At 30.2% G+C, this 19,097-nt stretch overlaps 1 protein-coding gene across 1 annotated transcript in view; it reads right to left on the minus strand.

Moving 5' to 3' along the window:
* Positions 1-13,553: 13,553 nt before the first annotated feature.
* Positions 13,554-19,097, minus strand: part of LOC148308918 (forkhead box protein F2-like) — a 31,681-nt gene continuing 26,137 nt past the window's right edge. The window contains exons 2-3 of the mRNA XM_088260941.1: positions 16,120-16,306; positions 13,554-13,987 (exon numbers count right to left, since the gene is read on the minus strand). Of these exons, the coding sequence (XP_088117067.1) occupies positions 16,140-16,306 (167 nt within the window). The 3' untranslated portion in view covers positions 13,554-13,987; positions 16,120-16,139. The remainder of the gene's footprint in view (positions 13,988-16,119; positions 16,307-19,097) is intronic.

Here is a 19,097-nt window from a genome sequence, read left to right on the forward strand (position 1 = left end):
ATTAGGGTTTCTCTACGTAGGAATTATATTTACATTTTGACATCTTAACATAGATAAAGAGGAATATGGAAGGGTCTAAGGTATACTAAAATAAACCATATATACCATCCGTGAACTCGCACATTATGCAAAGTAGGAATCGCATCTTTTAAAAATGAGCTCCAAAATTTGAGGAGTGTGGTTGTGATTCGTGGGTAGAATGGTGAATGTTACACGTGTATAAATGCATATGACAGGCCGTAAGACCTGTGAATCCATATTCCTCTTCGGTGTGTTGAGATGTCGACAAATATATACGAAACGAGGAACACGCAACGATATCAATGTCGACTGAAAATGTTAAAATTATTGAATATATTTAGCTATATATTTTTATATTTTAATTTAGTATCCGCCTCCGTAGTGTAATGGTCAGCACGCTCGGCTACCGTTCTGGAGGTTCCGGGTTTGATTCCCCGAGGGGGGTCTAATAAACACAAGTGATTTTTTCACTCTAATTTGTATTCAATATTACCCTGGACTGGTAAGTGAAGTGGAGGGCTGATCACCTTTCCTTCGTGTGTTAACGATCAAGATAACACTGCGTTTATATGATGCAGTGCCCTATGCACCATTAGGGTGCGGATAAGGGTTCGAATGAATTTAGTATTTAAAATAATCACTAGAGCAAGCCAAATGCCAGGTCGTAAGTCCTGTTACGCTCAGACTGATATAAGAAAAATAATGACTGTTTCCTCTCAACTTCTGAAAACATCTCGACACACGAAACACCTATAAAACTGATATATTATTCGTAAGTTAATAATCTAATGTCTTATGGAAAACATCTAATCCCAACAGGGTAGCCGGAAAATAACAGTTACTCATAACTCAAATTTTATGGTGACAATTCACAAAATGTCTGTTTGTCCTTAGTCGCAATAATAGAATTCATTCACCATTATTGTTTTTTAAAATATACATACAATGAAAAATAATATTTAAAGATAATTTTTTAACTCCTAACTTCTTTTCAAAACCATATATTTACTTCGAAGAAAAACTTTGATTTTTCAATTAAAAAACGGCAACGATGGGACTCAAAATTTTCAAGAACCGGTTCGCCCTTTATGTACTTTTTCCTATAAAAAAATAATTTTACATTTATTTATTTATTTGTTTTTTATTCTGCACATAAATAGAACATTCACATAACAACTGAGAATGCTCCAATTATAACAGTAGGTATAGATTTAAAAGTCAATTAAAAGTAATATAACAATTTTGCAAATATTTTTGCAACGTGGAGTAAACCGAGCGTGCTCCGATACATGATTTCAATCGGAATATTGTGTGACAACAAAGGGCCAAGGACCGGTACGGCGAACTGTGTAAATTTAGGAACCGGTTCTACCGAACCGGTGCGAACCGGCTGAATCCCACCACTGAAAAACGGTGTTGTAAGAAAAAAATCAATTATATCAATGTTCAAACAATTTAAATATTGAAATCAAAATACAAGTTATACAAAATAGAGCTAATATATTTCGTCTACCGTACACCACTCACGTAAAAGACATTTATTTGACCTCTAACATAAAACCTTTTGACACTCTACCAACTTATGAGATTACAAATAAATGCTTCAAATAATGTTTAAAACGACTCACAGCAATACCATACCGATTTTCAACAAAGAAATTCATAATCATAATACACGAGGACATAACAAAATACACGTGGAGCCGATAAACACTACTAAATTTAAGAGTAATTTCCTTAAATATATTGCCTGTACCAATATTAACCAGCTGCCTGATATGTATAAAATAGAACCCATTCGGGGATCAAAAATGAATGATCTGAAAAAATACTTCATGGAAAGATATACATGTAGTGTTTAGTCATATTTGCGTATATTGTTTTTTATATTTTGTATTTGTTATATTTTCTCATATGTTTATTTTAAATATGCTTCTCACCTTATGTTTTTCGCATTTATTTCTTTAAAATATGCTTCTTATGCCTATTTATTATACCTGTTTATTGTTTTTATATTTTCCCATGTGTTCGTTTTGGTTATTTTATAATTCTTTTTTGTAACTTTAATATTTGTATTCCAGTCTTGTTAACTTTAATCCCATGACCCAAAATGAAAAAAAGAAATCACTCGTCAAGAATATTATATACAGTGAAACCTCTATCTTTCGTTTTTAAACAGACCTATTGAAATAAACTGTGAATGCGGTAAAACAACGAATGTGGGATTAAGAGGTCAATACACAAGGAGATACAATCGAGTAAAGATACCGTCCCTCCAATCAAAACAGAAAGTCAATAATGACAATAAGCCAACATTATATATTCGGCTTTGCAAATAATATGAATGTTTTCAATCTTCCAAAGAGTGCTCCTGAAAATGAAGGTACAGACAGCGGGTCCTCTTCATTAATATTGACCTCTACAGCTGTATCCGTCAACTTTGGGTCACACAAGCTTTCGATAGTTTCCATCCCACACGTTAGAATATTGTCGTTGAATGTAACAAAATTGAGAAAATTGAAATGAATGCAAAAAAACAGACAAAATATATCAATAATTAAAGAAAACACTTCGTTTTTTACCACTTGAGTTTTATAATAGACTACATGTTTCAGAAGTTAAACTTCCATCATTCAGGTCTGTATAATAATATAGTTATTATACAGACCTGAATGATGGAAGTTTAACTTCTGAAACATGTAGTCTATAATAAAACTCAAGTGGTAAAAAACGAAGTGTTTTCTTTAATTATTATAACATGTCTTACCACAAAGTTAATGCCGAAACAAAAAATAAAACAAAATATATCAAATATGCAGCGTAATTCAAACCATGAATGCGGTAAAATGGTGGATAGAAACGATCGAAGCGATCTGTTTTTATACGAAATGAATTCGGGGTAGAAGAAAAAAACGACTCATCCGCTAAAACGTTTATTCGAGGAACATTCATAGAGGTTTCGCTGTATATGACTTATGTATGTAATATGTTTTGAAAATAAATAAATATATTTTATTTTCTTGGTTGCAGTAAGTCCATCTCTGTGCTAGATTAAACGAGGACTTAAACGTTGAAAGGTAGCAAGGTGTGAAGCGAGGCACTTAGCTGGCAGCCGAAATAGAAATAAGGCAGACACTAGCTCCGACCAAACTCCACATTCAGCGGGATCCTCGTCTCTCCAGATTCTAGCTCATCTGCGACTCGGAACAAACATCTTGGAATACGTTATTTCGTAATTTGTGTTCGCTTATTGGTTATTAGGCAGCGAGAAACGGAATGTAAACAAAATATGGCTGATATTCCCACGTTCTACACACAATAAATTAAATTAAATTTTCCCAAATACATATCGCTCACTCCTTTCAAGAACGTCATAAATCAAAAATCGTCAATTTTCAGTTGTGCACGTTTTCGGGATGCCCAGAAAATGTACTATATCCCAGCAAAAGAGGCATATTTTTAACTCAATATTTACCTGCTACAGGGCAGAAAATGTTGTTTTTGCATTTTGAAGAAAATATATTATTTAATTATTTTGTTTAAATATTTTAAATATTTTTCAAATGTAGAAAAAAACCTTCAGGTTTTACCTAAAAAGATCTGTTGCGCAGTAAAAAGTTCAATAAGTGGCTTGATATTTATTTTTAATACATTGTGTTATATTTTTAAACTTTATAAAACGTTCTCCTATAAAATCAAGTTTTTTTTATTTATGACGTTCTTGAAAGGAGTGAGTGATATATGGTATCTGCATTCGTTTGTTCAAATTATGAAATCTCCTCGAGTTATTTAGCAATCGATTTGAAATTTCAACTCAACATTGCGTGTTTTTATCCATGCCTAAAAATGTAACAGATGATAAATATATATGTATATATATATTTTTTTAAACCATTTTTATTTCAATGGCAGCGCCATCTGTTAAATGTAACATTAAAACACGTTATAGTAAACATTTCTTTTACTGGCCAGCATTATTGTTGGCAGCTGTTGTCACTTAGTGTAGTCACGTTAGTGTTTTTTATTTCATTGATTTTAGATAGATTTTAGATATTTTGATTGAAATTGAGCAGATTAAAATGTGTGTTTTTTTCCATTTAACTAACCTGAGCTATAATAACACGTAGCCAAGTAGAGGCAGGATTGATTAAAATTCATCCATGTATTTTTTTTAATGTTTATTTTTCCCTCTCTGAATTTTCCCATAAATTTTTCCCATTCATTTAACAATATTTATCTATAAAAATTTATGAAAGAAATTTGTTCATGAATGATGCAATCTGTTTCAAATCTACCCATTTCCATTATCCATTTGTAAATTTTTTATTTATTTTTATAACCCTTATCCGCACCTAATGGTGCATAGGGCACTGCATCAAATTGACGCAGTGTTATTTTGATCATTACTTACATGAAGGCAAGGTGATCACTCTTGCGCTTCAGGAACCAGTCCAGGGTAATAGTAAATAAATATTACAGTGTTAAATCACTAATATTTATTTTCACCTCCCCCCCTGGGAATCGAACCCGGGACCTCCAGCACGGTAGCTAAACACGCTGACCATTACACCACGGAGGCGGATTATGAATAGCCCTTTTTATATTTAGTTTATTTTTTTAATGATTTTATAGATAATGGAAGCGGGTTTTACAACTTTATTGCACAATAATCGATAAAGTTCATTTGACCAGTGGATTAGGTTTTATTTATGTGTTTCTGTGTTTTGGATCTTGAAATTCTATCAACTGTACCATTAAGTCTGCTTATTGCTTTGCTGGGAGGTGCTTTCTTGTGTTACGGTTAGAGTTATTCTGAAATGGATATGTAAGGATTGTTTTAGCATATTGTTATTTGACTTTCATAAGCTGTAATTTATTGAATATTTCGTCTGTGGGGAGCCTATCTCGGTGCTTTAAATATAATAATAATAATAATAAAACCCTTATCCGCACCCCAATGGTGCATAGGGCACTGTGTCGTATAAACGCAGTGTTATCTTGATCGTTTACACATGAATGAAAGGTGATCAGCCCTCCGCTTCAGGTACCAGTCCAGGGTAATATTGAATAAATATGACAGTGAAAAAATCACTTATATTTATTTTACCCCTCTTGGGAATCGAACCCGGCACCTCCAGAACGGTAGCCGAGCGTGCTGACCATTACACTACGGAGGCGGAATTTACTTTAGTTAAAATATCATTTTACACATTTATTTGTATGCAAAAATAACACAATTTAAGAACGAATATACTTACCGCGCTCTTTTGGGTTCAAATAATAAATATTACATGCTGTTAACTTGACACAAAAAAAGGTTTAACAAAAAATGAAATTAGGATTTATTTTTAACAAAGTCTTTTTTGAATGAAATAAAAAACCGGCATGAAGCAAAGGTCTTACCATAAAACCATTTTTTATAAGTTCGCACAAACAATGCTTAATGCCAATATGTCGTTAGTAAGACAGATGTGTGTATACTTTTATTGGGGAACAACATTTTATTTCAGTCTTTCAGTAATTTTATTATACATATCGCTCACTCCTTTCAAGAATGTCGTGAGATCGTTTTTAAATTTAAAAAATATAATACAATGCATTAAAAATAAATATCAAGCCATTTATTAAACTTTTTACTATGCAACACATATTTTTAGGTAAAACCTGAAGGTTTTTTCAGAAAAAATTAATCAGTACCTTTTCTTCAAAATGCCAAAACAACACTTTCTGCCCTGTAGCGGGTAAATATTAAGTTAAAAATATGCCTCTTTTGCTGGGATATAGTACATTTTCTGGGCATTCCGAAAACATGCACAACTGAAAATTGGGTATTTTTTATTTATGACTTTCTTGAAAGGAGTGAGCGATATGTCATATAAAATCGTTTACTTGGTCCGAGGGTGGTATTCATGTAGTCGGAAAGTCCTTCCGGACCTTGGTACAGTCAGCAACTATCTTCCTGCTTTGCTGTTTGAAGCACATTTGCATTGATGACCATATAGGTCCATGGTTATAAATATAATAATAATAAAATAAAATAAAACAATTGGTTAAAACATTTTTATTTTAGCTTATATTTTACAAACTCACATCTACATAAGTAATTAATAAATGTTTGGAAAAAAGTTTATTTGAAAAAAATTAAATTATTTATGTTCAGCCACCAATCAGGATACAAGTTTCAAAATTCACAAAGCTTCTCATTTGGCATTTCGAAAAGTAATTTTTAAAAAGTATGTTTTTTATAACTAGGTGAACAATATTAATATTTACGTATTGAAAAATCACTTATTAAGTTACATAAAGTACATTTCAAATTTCTTATATTAAATCTAAACAGTAATTAAGTACACTTGTGTTGTGAATTACAACACTTACACACGAAATAACGTGTAAATGACATCAAATTTACTCGTGTGTTCGCCTTAATTAATATTAAATATATATTTATGTAATAATGTACGTATATATGGGAGTGTGAATTGTAAATGTATTTCTAAAAACTTTTTTATAAATATTTATTTATTTAATATAAATTTACTCGTGTGTTCGCCTTAATTAATATTAAATATAGAATTATGTAATAATGTACGTATATATGGGAGTATGAATTGTAAATGTATTTCTAAAAACTTATTAAAAATATTTTAAACTAATTTTTAAGCCAAAATCCTGTTAAAATACGGCTAAAATAATTTTAAAAATTATACGGCTTTTTTTACATGAATTAATATTTAGTATGTTATTGTATAGTTTTATACGTATACAATTACATACGAGTAAAACGTAAAATTAATTGTATGTTGTAAAACTTTTTGAAAAATATTTTTATTTAATTTTCTTACCAAAATCCTGTTTTAATATAATATATGATTAAAAATCTGTATATATTTTTAATATATTTTTGTTTACATTCATTAATACTTAATATGAAATTTAAAAAAATGTTATACGTATACATAATTACATACGAGTATTACTTGTAATTAATTGTATTTTGTAAACATTCTTTTAAATAATTTTTTTACCAAAATCCTGTTTTAATAAAAATATGAAAAAACATCATTAAAAATATGATTTTTGTTAACATTCATTAATACTTAATATGAAATAAAAAAAATGTTATACGTATACATAATTACATACGAGTATTACTTGTAATTAATTGTATTTTGTAAACATTCTTTTAAATAATTTTTTTACCAAAATCCTGTTTTAAAAAAAAATATGAAAAAACATCATTAAATATATGATTTTTGTTAACATTCATTAATACTTAATATGAAATTAAAAAAATGTTATACGTATACATAATTACATACGAGTTTTACTTGTAATTAATTGTATTTTGTAAACATTCTTTTAAATAATTTTTTTACCAAAATCCTGTTTTAATAAAAATATGAAAAAACATCATTAAAAATATGATTTTTGTTAACATTCATTAATACTTAATATGAAATTAAAAAAATGTTATACGTATACATAATTACATACGAGTATAACTTGTAATTGATTGTATGTTGTAAACATTTTTTTAAATATTTTTTTTTACCAATATCCTGTTTTAATAAAAATATGAAAAAACATGATTAAAAATATGATTTTTTCACATCAATTAATACGTAATATGGGATTATAGAGTCATATACGTATAAGGGTGGGTACAATAATGACTTTTCATTGTGTTTTGTATTTTATTAGCTAAAATCTTGGGTTAAAAAAGTTATTTTTTGTTTACCTTTATGAATATTAATTATTAGAAAATATTATGCCGTACATACGAGTAAGACATGTAAATGAATTTTATAAACCTTTTTTCAAATTGATTTAATTATTTTATTTTAAAGCCAAAATCATCCAAAAATATATGTTTGAAGAGATTATTATTTTTACGTTAATTAATACTTTATATGATATTATTAAAGTCTTATACGTATACAAGTATATTATTTTTTTCGAAAAAATTCTGTGTAAATAGATGGTCAAATATATGTATTTTTTTACCTCAATTAATACTTAATATGAAATTATTATTTTTATAATTTTGTGCGTATACGAGAATGAATTGTATTGGTATTTTAAAAATCTATTTGTAAAGACATTTTTAGTCAAAATTCAGTAAGAATATACGATTAATTTGTTTTTTAACATTTAGCCCATAATAAAGTTTTATTTACTGAATAAATAAAAATGATAGGGAAGGAAACATCTTTAATATTTCAAAATTTTTAGATATTTGTGCTTTATTTAGTAAACTAACTTTTTCTTTCATTTTTATGATGTTGGATTCGTTATCCACAACCTTTTCTTATAACTTGACCCTTAGAATACCGAGACACGAATGGACATCGCTTATAGCTTCTACTTACATACTTTGGCATATATTTCAGTCATTTCAAATGATGACTATTAGGATTTTAAATAATAGATACTAAAATATGTTGGCCTTATAAAGGGTACATTTTTGCGTCTAAAATAAATTACATGGGAAATATTTTTAAAAGATGAATCATATTAATAAATTCAAGAATCATGTTCAGCATTTAATTTTTATTAAATTGTAGAATTTTGTAGTCTCATAAATTATTTTTTGTAAACAAAATAAGAATTTAAAGAAAATAACAAGCAACTTTTACCTTGGGCTAAAAAAATTAAACAAAAATGCGTTTTTTTTAATGTTTTGTGGGCTACTTCAATGAGTTTTTTTTAAATGAATTATTCTCGCTATTATAGGATGTTACGATCTTCTTTTTCTTCATTGATTTGTAAAATAACATGATTTAAATAAATTTATAAAACACGTGTTTAATATTTTTTTAATGTATGGGATTATTTTTTTTATGATGCGACAAAACTGTAACTACCATTAATATAAAGAATTTGTCTTATTTCGTTAAAATAATACACAGATATTTAGTAAGCACGTAAATAAAAATGCATACAATTAAATATAAATACGTAGGTATGTTATTTTTTTAATGCGAATAAAATAATATTTATCACAATTCTTATTCCCTTTAACATAAATTTACTGTAGACATGGACACAGCTACATATAGTTAAAATAGCTTTCTTAAAATTAATTTTCATATCATATTACCATAGTAAAAATAAAACTAAACTAAACTAAAAATAATATTTTCCTCACAGTAACAATTATATACGATTATTAAAATTATAGAGTATATTTTGAAAGGGAGTTTATTAAATAATTGATGCTTCATGGATTTTTAATAATCAGTAATTGATTTTTTTTACAGATACTTTATTATACTCCCTGTCAATCGCTGAAGATGACAAGGCTCTGGTCGAAACCGGTTGGAAAAAAATACCAAAAATAAAAGTGGTTAAAAACCCAATTATACTTTTATTTCATAAACATAGTAGTTCTGATAATGGTTGCAAACATCCACGTTAATATAAACAGTATCCATACAAAAAATAAGAAATCCATAAAAGTCGACCAAAATATAATTAATTACACCCTTCCTTCACATTACTTCTCAAATATCTTAAGTATGTGCACATAACCCTAAAATTATTTATTAAAACTTAAATTTATACTACAAAAAAACTGCAAAAAAATACTGAAAATTACTAAATTCACCCCTTTCCGGCAGAATATATTAATAGGCTGAGACCAGTGCCGCAGTACGATGCTTGGCGCGATTTTTCCAGGCCCGCCATAGAGTCTTTGATTCATTATTTGCACCCCTTAACACTGGACCAAAATATGAAGGTAAATAGTTTTATTATCTCTTACTTTATATATGAATAATTTACAAACAAAATTTAAATCCGTATTCTGCAATACAAACTTATTTTCTTAGATTAGATTCTGGCGGGTAGAGATGGATTATGTTTTGTGAATACATACATATATTACTTAAGTACGTAATGATAAAGTACTTTGGGCAGAAATAGCTTAAACCAGGAGTGGGGAACCTCTTCTAGACTGAAGGTCTCATTCTGTATGATAAAATATAATAATTAAACTACTTATTTTTCACTTCAAATCTTAGATGTTGCGCCCTTAGATCCAAATAAATATATATTAAAAATTTCACCCATTAAAATAATTACAAACAAGTACCTATCTTTTAACCAAATACTCGACGACAAAAGAAATAAAAATGAAAAAACAACATTTTGGGGATGGAAAAAAAAGTTTGTTGTGGTTTCTCAGATACAGCATTTTGAGTAGGTCCCAATACTTGTTTAAAAAATCTTGGTTTTCTTCACTTTAGAGTTATTTTTACTTTTTATGACATCTCCACATAGTTGAAGAAGAAATAATAGAAGAGTCAAAGTTGTATCCAGTATAGACGGCTGTTGTGAAGTCATATGTACTCTTGCATGAAATTAATCATACATATATATGGAAGTTCCAAAATTATGAAAAGTGTGATTAAATGTGTAAAGTGATCATTTAAACGAGACTATGACAAGTCGTAAGCCCTGTGAATAATTCTTCATTCGTCAACGTTGAGATGTCAAAGTTTTGAATATTGAAAGCATTAACTTTGTGGATCATATTGATATATTATTTCGAGAAATAAAAGACTTTGTGTTTTGATCCACTCACATTAATTTCACACCAATTTTAGTTTTTTTTTTATAAGGATCAACTACATTAATTTATTGTGAACTATACCCATCCAATGCCATAAACTAAATATGCTATAAATACAAGGCAAAGAAATTTTATTAAGACAACTTACAAATGTATAAAAAAACCCCGATTGGAGAAACCAAAATTTGAGGACATGAATTTGGACACACAAAATGTTGTTTTTTCATGATTTTACTTTACTTTTGTCAGCCTCCGTAGTGTAATGGTCAGCACGCTCGGCTACCGTTCTGGAGGTCCCGGGTTCGATTCCCAGAGGGGTCAAATAAATTTAAGTGTTTTTTTCACTGTAATATTTATTCAATATTACCCTGGACTGGTACCTGAAGCGGAGGGCCGATCACCTTTCCTTCATGTGTAAACGATCAAGATAACTCTGCGTTTATATGACGCAGTGCCCTATGCACCATTGGGGTGCGGATAAGGGTTTTTTATTATTTTACTTTCGCGAATTAAGTACCCTATGTTTTTTTTATATTTTTCTATATTTTTAGTTGGCCATCGCTGATAACCCCATATCCATCATCGTCGTTTATTTTCGCTTACGACTACGTTGTCTTTCTTGGAGGGTTAACTGTTTGCACCCACATTATACTCCGCGTAATACTGATTGCCAATAATAGATACTCAATGGTATAAAAACAAATTATTGCGTAAAAGGGTCATATTACAATAATGTTACAAGAGCGCACATTATTCCCCATCGTTTTGAAACCAAGCGGACGATGTTAGCGAACGCATTATTGTAGTTATGTACTGTGTTTTAAAAGGTAAAATACTTCATTTTTATAACAGGAAATTGTGTTACTTAAGTAAATATGAAGTGGCGATTAGATAAGAATCTATGAGATTGGACGAGAATGAGAGTGAAATTTCAAGGACCCGACACGTTTATTAGGCACATTTCGTTACATGAGAGAAAATAATGATATAATGTAAAGAGAAAGAGAGCTATGCATTCCGATGCCACTTTAACAAAACGATACAATGCGATAGAATAATATAGTGTCACTCGCGCGCGAGTTGTAGATGTAGACGTTAGATGCTATATATGAACAGATGAGGTAAAACGCGTTGTATAAGTAATATTTATCATTGTGTTTTAATTAACCCAACGAATCAACAATAAAATCTGGAACTACAGTAGATGCATTTTTTCTAATTATCTCGAAAATATCGAGTCACGGACATATATCTCATATTTAAGCTGTCACAAATCAATAATATCAGTATTACCAATTGAAACACCAATCAATGACAGTATAAATATTTAATAAACAGAATATTTATGATGCAAATTTTGTATTATTGAATTTCTTTTGAGATGCTCTTCTCTCACCGTCTTTCATTATTATTTTAAATGTTAGTTTTTCCTGTCAAATTAAATTATTAATAAATATTTTGTGCTATAAATATTACATGAATTATTAAAATAAAAAAATATCAAAAGGGTTAAGATTATGTTCAATCAAAAGGCAAAACTCAAAAATCTAGTATGATAAACGTTCCCCCACATCTTGGTTTAACCGTTAATAAAAAAAAATAACATAAAAATAAAAAAATAAAAAAAATAAAAGCACAGTTAAGAAATATTTATTAAAACACCGTTGATTAATTATTTAGGACATAAAAACCTTATGGCTAATTAGAGTAACATGTAAGAAATAACAAATACCCTATTTATTACAATAATGTTACAATAAAATAGTACCTGCTGCATCCGGGCGTATTTAATAATAATTTTAATACCTAATTTTACGTACTTAAAATTATAAAAATAAAAATAAAGATGAAGTTAGTGTGACGTCATATATAAAATATTTTAGTGGTATTAAATAAAGATAGATGAAAAAAATATTGAACATATATGGTAACAGGAGTATGTTCGACACCACTCAGCTATTGACACCACTGATTTCATATGTTAATATTATATTATACCTTGTGACATTTCAGGTAAACTATTTTCATGCCATAAAAATAATATCCATACTGGAAAAAATGACAATTTTGTTTAAATCTTTCTGTTAATCGAGTTACCCATATATATTGTAAATGTGAGGATTTTTTGGTACTAATGTTCTGACTCTATATAAAAAAGTGTTTTATATTATATAACACTCTCCTTATCAACTTTATAAAATAAAACAACTTTGTTTTAACCACTTTTATTGGTACACTTTATCCAACCGGTTTCGACAAGAACCTTGTCATCATCAGGGTTTATGTACATAAAACCTGATGATGTCAAGGTTCTTGTCGAAACTGGTTGGATAAAGTGTATCAATAAAAAGTGGTTAAAACAAAGTTGTTTTATTTTATAAAATGTGCCACGAAGTATCTGCGAAAAACATTCAAAGAACTCTCCTTATCATTCATCGTTCATGTTATATATTACACACTAAAAAAATATTCCTTACCACTACCGGTTTCAGACAGACCACCCCGTCATCAGGTCAACTATACGTCATAGTTGATAGTTTATATTCGTTAGTTGACCTGATGAGGGAACAGTTCTTCCGAAACCGGTAAGCGTGAAGTAGAATTTTAAGTGTTATTACACAAATTGAACGATGTGTGATAAGGAGAGTGACAAATCTTTTTTTTATAAATTTTGTAAGTGGCATATATTTAAATTATTAATATTTAACACGGGTATGTTAACTTTACTATTTTGTGTCATTTATTATATAATTAAAATGAAACTTTGTTTTAAAATCACTATAAATATTTTATTTTAACTTAATTATAATGTCTACCGGTATAGAAGCTAACCGGTTTTTTATCAAGACTGATTTGTACTTCGAAACCGGTAGACATTATAATTAAGTTATAATAAAATATTTATAGTGATTGAAAAATAAAATTACATTTTAATTATAACATGGAAAATCACAAAGTTAGTGCTTCAAATATAAATCATGTATTAAACTTTGAAATGCTTTTGGTGACAATTACTATATTTTTTGATTACATAAAAAATACAAAAGTTGTCTAAATGAACGAAACAATCCATTGTAAAAAAAAATGTTGAATGCTTTTTCATAAATGTACATATCTTGTCATTTAAGGTGATTATAATTTGCATTCAAGGTGACAATATATATATAAGGTGACAATAACCAGGGTCTTCCTTTACCTTATTTGTTATTATATTAAATAAATATAATTTTAATTGGTTATACTCTAATTGATTGCAGAAAATATTAAACAAAATAATTAAATAACCATACTTAAAATTAAGTGTACAGGATTAATGAAGTATGTTTTAAAGTAACTGATACATATTTTCGATTAATTTATACGCTTTGAGAACTGATTGATCCTGGATTCCTGAAAAATACAAGTTTTCAGCTATTAGTACAATAGTTCGGAGTAAATAAATACAAAGATTAAATATGAATAGGTTAGATATAAAAGTTTCATTGGCAAATCAAAAATTCCTTATTGAAAGATTTTCTGAAATTTCAAATAAAACTATCAACCATTTTGCTGCTGAAATTTTATCAAAATGCTGGTAATAATAATAATAAATTTAGAAAATTTATATGGCTTAATCTTTGTAAAATAAAACCTCAAGGGCGCTTCACTGTGATTGAATAGGAAAAAAGGAGAGAGTGGAAATGATTTAGCAATCAAATGCGTTTTTATTTTTTTTGTCTAAAGATCATCTCACTCTTACTGTTTCTAACAACTGGTGGAGGACCATTCCTCGCCATCGAACCCGCAACAACAAAGGCAGGCTCGCTAAATTTAGCGTATTGGTTGCGAGCTGGTGAGATCTATCAACCAATTTGTCTGGAATACACAGACCTTTTGGATACTGTATAGTATGTTTTGATTCATATAATACATAAATAAATAGTCAGCGCTTATAAGGCGTTTGTGCACTACACGGAATTTTACCTTCCGACATTTCAGTTAGCGTTTTAAAACGACGATTGGCTTGTGCTTTTGTCCATCTTTCTTCAGATCGGAGCTCTTGATCGATGCGTGAACACGTTGCGCGTAAATTCGATTACGCTAAACTGTCGTATTCGCTTTCATTTTTCTAAACCGGACTGCCGGACAATAAAATTCCGGGTAGTGGACAAGCGCCCTACGGTGAATAATCCGGTATCTGATAAAATTCATAATTGTATTATGTACATAAATACTGAATACACGAAAAAAACTTACTATTGTTATACGCGTTTGTTAGAACAACATTTGGATGTTATTTTATAAAATTAACGCCAGTCTCAACATTTTACTAGTTCGCAGCAAATAAGAAATATACGTATATCACATACAAATATTGAGAAGATTAAGAAGAGTTCTTTGAGGTGGAATGGCCATTTGAGCAAATGGATAGCGAGAGAATGACTAAGAAAATACATGTGGCAAATGTTAGGGGAAGAACTGAACGAGAAAGGCCGAAAAAGACTTGGCACGATCAGATCAATCGTGACCTTAAATTTGGTGGTGTCAAAAGTCGGCATGTATGACTAGATGTATGGATGTGAAGGAAGCGAGGAGTGTGTGTCAGGACAGAGGAGTGTGGCGTTCCGTCCTCTCTTCCTACCCCTGCGGGGAAACGGCATGATGTAGCAGTAGTAGTAGCAACACATAAACAAATATTTTTATTTAATTTTTCAAGCAAGCGCATTTTTAATATAAAACTGAACTGATAGTTTCAACATCAGGAATTTTTCAGCAGTTAAATTCCCGGAGATCATCAGCTTTAAAATCACAAAGCCGTCCAGGCCAGGGGTCGGCAGCCTCTTGGACCAAAAGAGCCTAACGTGAGTAGCAAAACTGTTCGGAAATTTTTGAGGAGCCAATGTTCATGGTGAATGTTAAAAGCAACCTACAAGTGTTTTTAGGTAAAAGATTACAGTAACAGATCTGAGATCCTTTTTTTTTACAGATTCACACATCTATCATATATGTATTAATCAGCACACAAAAAAAAAAGGGCTTTTTTCTATCATTATTTTTTTTAATTAAGTATCTTTGTTACTCCAAAAATATTTAAAGGTGCCTTTTAACATTCAACGATTAATGTATTTTACTATAAAATTTTAATTTACTAAGTAAAGAAGACAGAGTAAAACTTTCAAATTGAAAAAAAGTGTCATTATAATTTCTTTGAAAAATGTCATTTGGAATTTGACAAAGAATGAGCCACAGAAATTTCTTAACCGCATTAAGCGACAACGCGAGCGATCTAGGACAATCGAATGGGTGATTGGCTGTCCAAACTCAAAACACAGTAAGGGACATTTTTGTAGTACGTTTTTTTTGTATTTATGGACTAAGTAGAATCTACTAAGTCCAAAAATGCAAAAAAAAACGTACTACAAAAAATGTCCCTTACTGTGTTTTGAGTTTGGACAGCCGTGATATGCAGCATCCGTACAAATCAGGCTGAAACAAAGCTGAAACGTTTAAAATAACAATAGGAAATAGAAAAGCCGTTGTACCTCGTTTGTGGACTCGCATATTATAATGCGTACTTGGTGTGATCTATGAGGGTAGTGTTCGGGGCCATCGAGTTAGGGTTGGGAGACGCGGCCATCGGAGGCGGCGTCAGGTAGCTCTTCCGGTCCACGTACTGGCTCTGCGGTAGGCTCATCTGCTGAAAGGAACTACGCAGGGATGTGAACGGAACTGAAAAAAAATATCACAGTAAGTTTTGGAGTGGAGAAACTTGTATGAAGATTGCCAGATAGGGTCAAATTATCTTATTTTGTTTCGGCAATGATAAGATATGATTAAATTATAATGCAAACAAAACACTTGTTTTTTTTTTAAAAATGATCAATTTATATTTATTCAAAATAGCTTAATTAAGACAGGCAGGAATTCAACTCTCCACCCAAGTATCCACCCTTCTTTCTGAACCTAATTCTAGTTTTGCGGGCATAATTTCTAAAATGATAAAGCTGAACGCATTTAAAGTATGGAATTTTGTATCAATTGTTATTTATACTTTCTATTATTATTTTGTTTGAAAATAAAAATAACACTTGACACTGGCAGAAACATTCTTTCACTGGGTGACTGCCAAATAAATAAATAAATAAAATAAAATATAAAATAAAATTAATTATAAAAAACAAGTGTTTCATATGTAATTTAGGTAAAAATAAATCAAATTTATATTTTCACTTATATTTTTAACGTTAAAACCACAATTACATATAAACGTTTTGACATATCAACGTAGATGAAGAAGAACATGGGATCTAGGTATTTACAGGGCATATGACCTGTCATACGCTGGTTAAGTGATCACTTAACTACGTTCATAAGCACTGTAAATACCCAAACTTCCACATTCTTCTTCATGTATGTCAAGAGTGGGCTTGGACTGAAAAACCCAGAGTCCTAGATACCGACCAGGATCCCGAATCAATTTTTATGATTCAATATACAATTCGATAACTGTCATAAAATTCTCATTCTCATTCTCCCCCTCAACTTTTTACATGATCCTATTCCCTATTTAATTTTAAATTGTTTTGCAATATTTTACTCTAGACATCGCCAATACTAATACAATAATATCGCCATCTTGTTTATTCATAATGAATAGTTGTATAAATACGCAACTTAAACAAACATTCTCCTGAGCAATCGCAATTTTCGCACAATAATAACATATTATATTCGCCATTTATATTTGCAACTGCAGTCACTTTGCAAAAACATCTTCATTTAGACAGTGGTTTCTCAGATACATCGTTTTGGGCGATTCCAAACACTTGTTCACAAAATCCAGAAATCATTTTTACATTTTATTTTGATAGATATCAAACATTATCAATTCTGTGTTGAGATCAACACAGAATTGGTAATGTAATTCAAAATATATTTTAAACAAACAATAAAACACTCGATTTGGTGTAGAGTACAAAGTGTAAAATAATTTGCGGATAATTATAAACCTTTTTTTTATTTATTTTCACAGCACCCAAAATTGGGTGATACATGCCATACTAGTGATTTTATTTATTGATTTGGCGTTTAATTTGTAGAACTCCATTTTAATTTATGTATTAATTTTAAATCAAACACAGATTTTTTGAGTCTACTAAGTTGTATTTTATTAACAAAAACACATAAAAAATTATATTGTGACAATTGTTTCGCCTTGTTAGGGCATTATCAAATGAATAAAATACAACTTAGTAACTTAGTGACTCGAAAAATCTGTGTTTGATTTAAAATTAATACATAAACTAGTGATTTTTCTTAAACAATTTTTTTAATGATTTTACTTGGGGTTACACGTTTTTGCCATACTTTTTTACATGTTTAATGACCGCACTATTTTTGGAGTTAATTGATAAAGGGTGTTGGACATTCAGCGGGAAGGACAAACCCTCCGACCGAATGTCCTAGCCTTCGTTGTATCAATGTTTATCGATTAAGCGGTAATGCATGTCGTAGTAGCGTGCATTACCGATCGAGCGGTAATGCTTACCCTAGAAGCCTTCTGATGGCACAAACCAAAGCGTCGTGCCACAAATTGACCATCGCAACGGCAAACCGCACAAATTAGTTTTCCAATTGATTCCCCTTTCTAATTGTCATCCTGGGAATCCTGCTAGGATATGTTAGGTTAGATTCCTGCTCGGTTAGGGTACATGTGGGTAGGAATAATCTGGTATCTGATATAATAAATAATATTTATTAAATTATGTATTTATCACAAAAAAAAACCGTTACATTAAGATCGGCAGCAAAATAACAATATATATACCTTGTGTGCGACCCATCATGACATATGGGATTGAACGCAGAACGGACACCACAGTAACCAAAAGCACTCTAACCCTTTCCGGTCCATAAAAAAATTAAAATTCTTCCAGGTCCACAATAGATTCACAGCATTACAGGTTTAAACAATACATCCAAGTTTTTTTTGATAAAACTATACTTGTGTTAAAAAATTATTTTTATTTTGAATATATACAATCTTGTCTCTTATTATTACATTTTACACTAAATACGTGTGAGAAAAAAACATATTTGCTTGCATTTTAACACTAAATTGATGAAGAAAAAAATTTCATTGACATTCTAAATTGGACCGGAAAGGGTTAAGAGTGTCAGGAATGAAGACTCTAAGAAGCATATCTGGCGAGAGTCTACGAGATAGAATAAGGAACACAAGGATAAGAGAAATAAACGGCATCGAATCTGTTTTTAGGTGGAAAGACAACGAAGATGACAATGGTATGCGCATGTGAGGAGAATGGAACCATCCCGACTTCCCCTCATTGCACTGCACGGCTAACCCCGAGTTAGACAACTCTCTGGCAGACCATCAACGAGATGGATTGATAGCTGTGAAACGACATCGCAGGAGTCTAGTCCTTCTTAAAAACAGGCCACAAGCGTAGGCTTGGTGAAAACCAAAAAGAAAAAGAATATTGTTAATAATCGACTAGTC

Source organism: Brachycentrus maculatus, unplaced genomic scaffold (assembly GCF_059751285.1).
Source record: "Brachycentrus maculatus isolate JH-2025_06_01 unplaced genomic scaffold, ASM5975128v1 h1tg000144l, whole genome shotgun sequence".
In the NCBI taxonomy this organism is placed as follows: domain Eukaryota; kingdom Metazoa; phylum Arthropoda; class Insecta; order Trichoptera; family Brachycentridae; genus Brachycentrus; species Brachycentrus maculatus.